A 5,255-nucleotide genomic window follows, 5' to 3' on the forward strand; every position below is an offset into this window, starting at 1 on the left:
ATATAATTATTTGATTATCGGTAATTAATTGTTTAGTTATGAATAGATAAAAAGATTAATTTTTTATTAAAAAAATAATTAATTTAAATGATAATATAAAAAATTTATTTTATCATTGAAAAATCTAATTTATATTTATAAAATAAATATTAATATTATGAAAAATGTCTAATTTAAAAAATAAAGATATTTTTTTTTTAACTTTATCTATTTAACTTTCATTCTCTTCCTTTCCTCCCAAACAAAGTTACACATGTTATTTTAATGAACCTTCCCTCCCTCTCAAACAAGGAGAAGTTAAATACTTCACTTCCCCTCACTTCCCCTTCCTTCCCCTTCCATTAATAAACCTTCCCTCACTCCATCCAAACAAAGGGTAAAAGAACTATCAAAATAACCAAATTATCATTAGCTATTTGTTTAACTTTAAGACATCTTTCAATTGCAGTCATGGCATTTTATTACAATGAACAACCAAAATGACTAATTTCTATACAATTACACAACACATACATCTTTTCTAATTGGGAGTTGATTGGCGATTAGTTTAGCTTCTTAGTTGATAATCCGATGCCATGAAGCATGTTAACAAGGCCCAGCCACCTCCACCTTCATTAGGATTGTTCTTTAAATACATCAAGTTCAGACAAGAAAAGGCGAGGAAGATGAACATATTAAACGATTCTGAGTTCGAGATCAGGATGACCAACTTTGCTCTTGTACTTCTCGAAAAGCTCCTTGAGAGCACGAACAAATTTAGAGTGAACCTCATTGATCTGGTAACAATTCAGAAAAACTAGAACAAGCTTAGGCACTTTAGTATTACCAAAAAAAAAAAAAAACAGAATCAAGAGTGCTGCTTGAATCAAATCGGTTCGTGCCCTAGGTCATGGTTTTTTCAACAATTCAAGGTGAATTTTCAGTGGAATTCATCAAAGGTTCAACCAGTCGATCAAGAATTGAACGCCAGTAAAAGCACCGATTCCAGACCATACCCCAGGATTCGATATGATTTCAACTAAATTACTATAAGAGAAAAGTTCGAAGAGAAGTTTTACCTCCTCAGAGGTTGGGTTGGGATTTTTTGTCAGCTCAATTGGTCTCCCAACTACTACATCAATTGGGTGCTGATACGGTATGGGTGTTCTACAAAACAAAAAACAGAAAAACAGCCTGTTAAAGAATTATCACCGAAAGCAAAAACATAAAGAAGGGATCTAACATGGAAAGTTGCAAATTTATGACATGATCAAGGAAAAGGCCAGGAAATGTTGGTACCCAAATCTTCCCCAGTAGATTAATGGTGTGAACTTGAGTGCTCGAGCAATATTCACGAACGATTTCCTAGTGGGTTTCCACCACTGATAGATGTTACTCTGCCACCAATTACAGAAGAAATATATAATTTACTCTTACTTGCGAATCACAATATGCATGTGTAGGAGAAGGATCATTAGGTTTTTGTATCAACATTTAGCAAAAAGAAAATTGGTGTCCCAAAACTTAATTGTGGCAGATAAATTAGCATAATTTTGAGATCACGTGATATAAAAACCTGGCCAAAGGCAAATACAGGCACTAAAGGTCGGCCCATCTCCATGGAAATTCGCACAAACCCTCTTCTTGATTTAAGGAATGCGACCTGTACAGAACAAAAAAAAAAGTGCATTAGCAGATCTAGTTGATCTCTTCAAATCCAATTATTCAAGAAAAGAGTTTGGTAGTTCCTTTACAGACTGCATAATGTGAGTTTCAGGAAGAAAAATGACAAGGTAGTTTGATAAATATACTAGTAAGCATCAACAATTATACAATAGATGCATCAATAAATGCATGAAATTGGGAACTAGGATTAACTAAAAATTATAAATTGCAACATATAATTTAAATGAATCTAATCCAAATTCCCAATTTCATCCTCTCACTAAAATTCAACCCATCGTTATTGTCTCCTCACAGCTTTTACAGTGGGTCTCTTTTGCGCTTATGACCTTGTTGACACTGAAATATATCTTCTACACCTCATTCTCCAGTGTTTATGAAGATTGAAATAATAAAAAAAAAATTCTTGAGTTGACAACTTAGTTTGATTTACTTGTGATGTAGAATTAGTCTAATAAAGTTATTATGCAACAAGTTCAATTCATAAGGACACATCAAGGCACATGTAAAGTTTCATTTGATGGTATTATGAGAAATAATTGAGTTATATATTTTGAAACCACATTATTATATTTCATCTGTCTTTTTGTATTCTTATCATTACATTGTCTAATTTATTCATTCTCAAGTTAATATTCTTTTAACTTGTTGACGCCACTCAAATAATTGTCTAGTTGGACCACTGCAACACAATAACAAGAAAGCAAAATTGTGCAATAAGTATGAATTACAAGACACACCGGCATGAATACTGAAGAGTGGTACCGATTGAAGGTGTGTAAAAAACTACTATTCTACGTTATAAGAAATTCATTTAGATCTTTGGCACGTCAAGGTGAATAAGACTGTGTCCTAGGTTTCAAAACATTGTCTTAGCATCAGAAAGGCTCCAAACTCTCAAATTTAGTAAAAGACACCATCACTTTTAGTCCTTTTCAGTTTCATAATACACAATTTTCTTCAGGAGTCAAGGTTAGTATACAAGTAATTCTGACTCTGCTTCTTAAGAGGAAAAGATATGTGAAATAGAAGACTGTTTAAGTTGTAGAAGGAACCAAGCCACTTATCCATGATGCATACAATGTGATTTTTAAAATTAGAAACTGCAATGCAAAACACTGAATATTTTTTAGACCCAAGATATGATAAGCCGTGAAATTTCTTCTAGATCTAACAACTTGAGTGAAAAAGAAAATTGAGAAACAAATAGTGAATTCACCAGACTTCCATATACAATTCAAGTAGAGAATTGGACCTCGGAATCACAGTCCATATGAAGCATCTCCTGGACACCACCAGGCACAATGATGCAACTGTACCCAGAATCAAGGTACGAGTAGAAGTTCTTCCTGGATGCAGGAGCAAGTCCCAGCCATGTCCAAATGTGCCTCAGAAAAGGTGTGTAGAAGACCTGATCGTGCACATGACACAAAGCAACGCTTAAGCATATGCTGACAAGAAAGACGTGAAAGTATGTGAAAATCTAGAAAGGAAATAACCAGGAAACATAAAACTTACAGCACTGCTCGCAAGAACCTTGATTTTTGGCAGTGGCATGAATCCAGTGAGGTCGGCAAGTGCACAAACAGCTATTGGTAACACCGAGTGCGGCTCGTAGGCAAAAACTGCAAATATTTCAAATTCAGTTACTTCATAATAGTGCCTGAAGTAACAGTATTACTTAATTTGCGTCAATGACCAAAATTTTCGAAACAACAGGAAGAATTTTGACAAAATAATAATAATAATAATAATAATAATAATAAGAGGACAGTAGCTGGATTAGAGATCACCATAAGCTTGGTCTGGACTGAAGTCTTTGATGTTTTCCACATGAAGCGTAATCGGAAAATACCCACAGGCGTACTTGCAAATGAACCTACGTTTTGATTTTGATCACGTTTACAACCAAAAAAGGGAACTTATTTAGAAGGGGAAGAACCAAAAAAAACAAACTTTAACCCTAACGATCAGTCCAACCGAAGCTGAAACCAATATATCCATGGATTAGAGGAGGAACCTTGACAATCTCCGTCCAAATCTACTCCTTTCGTCGATCGGAATCACCATGAAGAAGAGCAGAACCGCGAAGACCCTGCATCGGAGCAAGCAAACAAGCGGCATAAGCTGGAGAGCAAGCAATAAGAGAGAAGGATAGAAAGAAATGGATACGGACGCGGCAGCGAGGCGGAGGGGCAAGAAGAGGAGGGCGACGAGGACGAGTGCGGCGTCGAAGTGGATGGCGCCGAGCCAGAGGGCGAGCGCGAGGTTGGTGCGGAGGAAGGAATAGGCAGTGCCTCGGAACACTGTGGGGCCATCGCCGTTGACGACTCCGTCGTCGCCTTCGGCCGCCGCAACGCCCATCGATTAATCTGGAGGCTTCTTGGAAGACTGAGAAGGAACTGACGGAAGACGGCTGTTAAACGAATTATTTGGTCCGCATAATAAAGGCTCGACCGACGCTCACGTGGCTCTTCTAGAAAACCAACGGTCTGCTTTTGTTCCCTTAGGATTTGCATTTACTGCATCGCCCAAAATTTCTTACCTAATTTTCATAATACCCGAAGTTTGTATGCCTCCTCACGAAATAATTAAGATTTCTTTATATTTTCTCTACTCATTAAATAATTTAATACCCTCAATTTATTCTATCAAATTCAGATATAAAGTCGCAAATATATTAAAAAGATTTACCGGAATATATCAATTTTGATTTAAAATAATTTGAAATTCTTTAGATACATTAGTTAGTTTATAATAACGAGAATTCTTTATATTTTTATTCTATTCATCAAAAATTTATACTATCGAATTCATTTGAGAACATAAGAAAACTTATAAGAATAGATTGATTTTAATTTGAAATGATTCAAAATTCTCTAATTTTATCAGCAAGTTTGGTGAGAAATTAACTGATGAATATTTTTTGAATCAGGAGAGTCTTAAGAACATATTGATAGTGTTGATTAGTGAGTATCATCATCTTAGACCTTATAATAAAGTTGTGGTAAATTTTTATCAAACATTTCTAATTTTAAAAAATTACTGTTTTCAATTTACGTTGTCGAATTCAGATATGCAAACATGGATATATTAAGGAGACTTCTAGAGGTATGTTGGTTTTGATTTGAATTGATTTAAAATTTTCTAGGTCTACAATTTTGAATGAAACTAGCCGATGGATTTATACAATTCAAAAGTTTAATATTTTTTGAATCAATGAATCCTAAGAACTCATTAATGATATTGATTAGTGACTATTATTATCCTAGATTTCATAATAAACTTGAAATAAATTTTATCTAAGTCTTTACAAGTTTAAAAATTACCACTCTCAATTTATACTACATAATTTAAATTTAATTCGGAGTTTGTTTTAGATCCGTCAGCTAATTCCATTGATGGATTTAAATCATTCAAAAATTTAAAATTTTAATATTTTTTAAATCATTAGATTCTTAGAAACCTATTTGTATTGTTGGTTAGTGAGTATTATTATTATTATAGATCTTATAATGAGTTTGTGATAAATTTTATTGGGCCTTTACAAATTTAAAAATTCATCATTCTTAATTTACATTATCAAATTCAAT

General features: G+C 33.9%; 1 protein-coding gene across 1 annotated transcript; it reads right to left on the reverse strand.

Annotated features, from left to right (window-relative positions):
* Positions 1-386: 386 nt before the first annotated feature.
* LOC121997353 (diacylglycerol O-acyltransferase 2D-like) lies at positions 387-4,084 on the reverse strand. Its single transcript, XM_042551718.1, has 9 exons — positions 3,839-4,084; positions 3,683-3,757; positions 3,456-3,541; positions 3,181-3,287; positions 2,918-3,073; positions 1,556-1,642; positions 1,279-1,376; positions 1,059-1,146; positions 387-776 (listed from the first exon to the last, which is right to left on the reverse strand). Exons 1-9 carry the CDS (start codon positions 4,024-4,026, stop codon positions 675-677), a joined length of 987 nt encoding a protein of 328 aa, XP_042407652.1. The 5' UTR covers positions 4,027-4,084; the 3' UTR covers positions 387-674.
* Between the last annotated feature and the right edge of the window lie 1,171 nt (positions 4,085-5,255).

The sequence above is a fragment of the Zingiber officinale genome, chromosome 6A (assembly GCF_018446385.1).
Source record: "Zingiber officinale cultivar Zhangliang chromosome 6A, Zo_v1.1, whole genome shotgun sequence".
Lineage (NCBI taxonomy): Eukaryota > Viridiplantae > Streptophyta > Magnoliopsida > Zingiberales > Zingiberaceae > Zingiber > Zingiber officinale.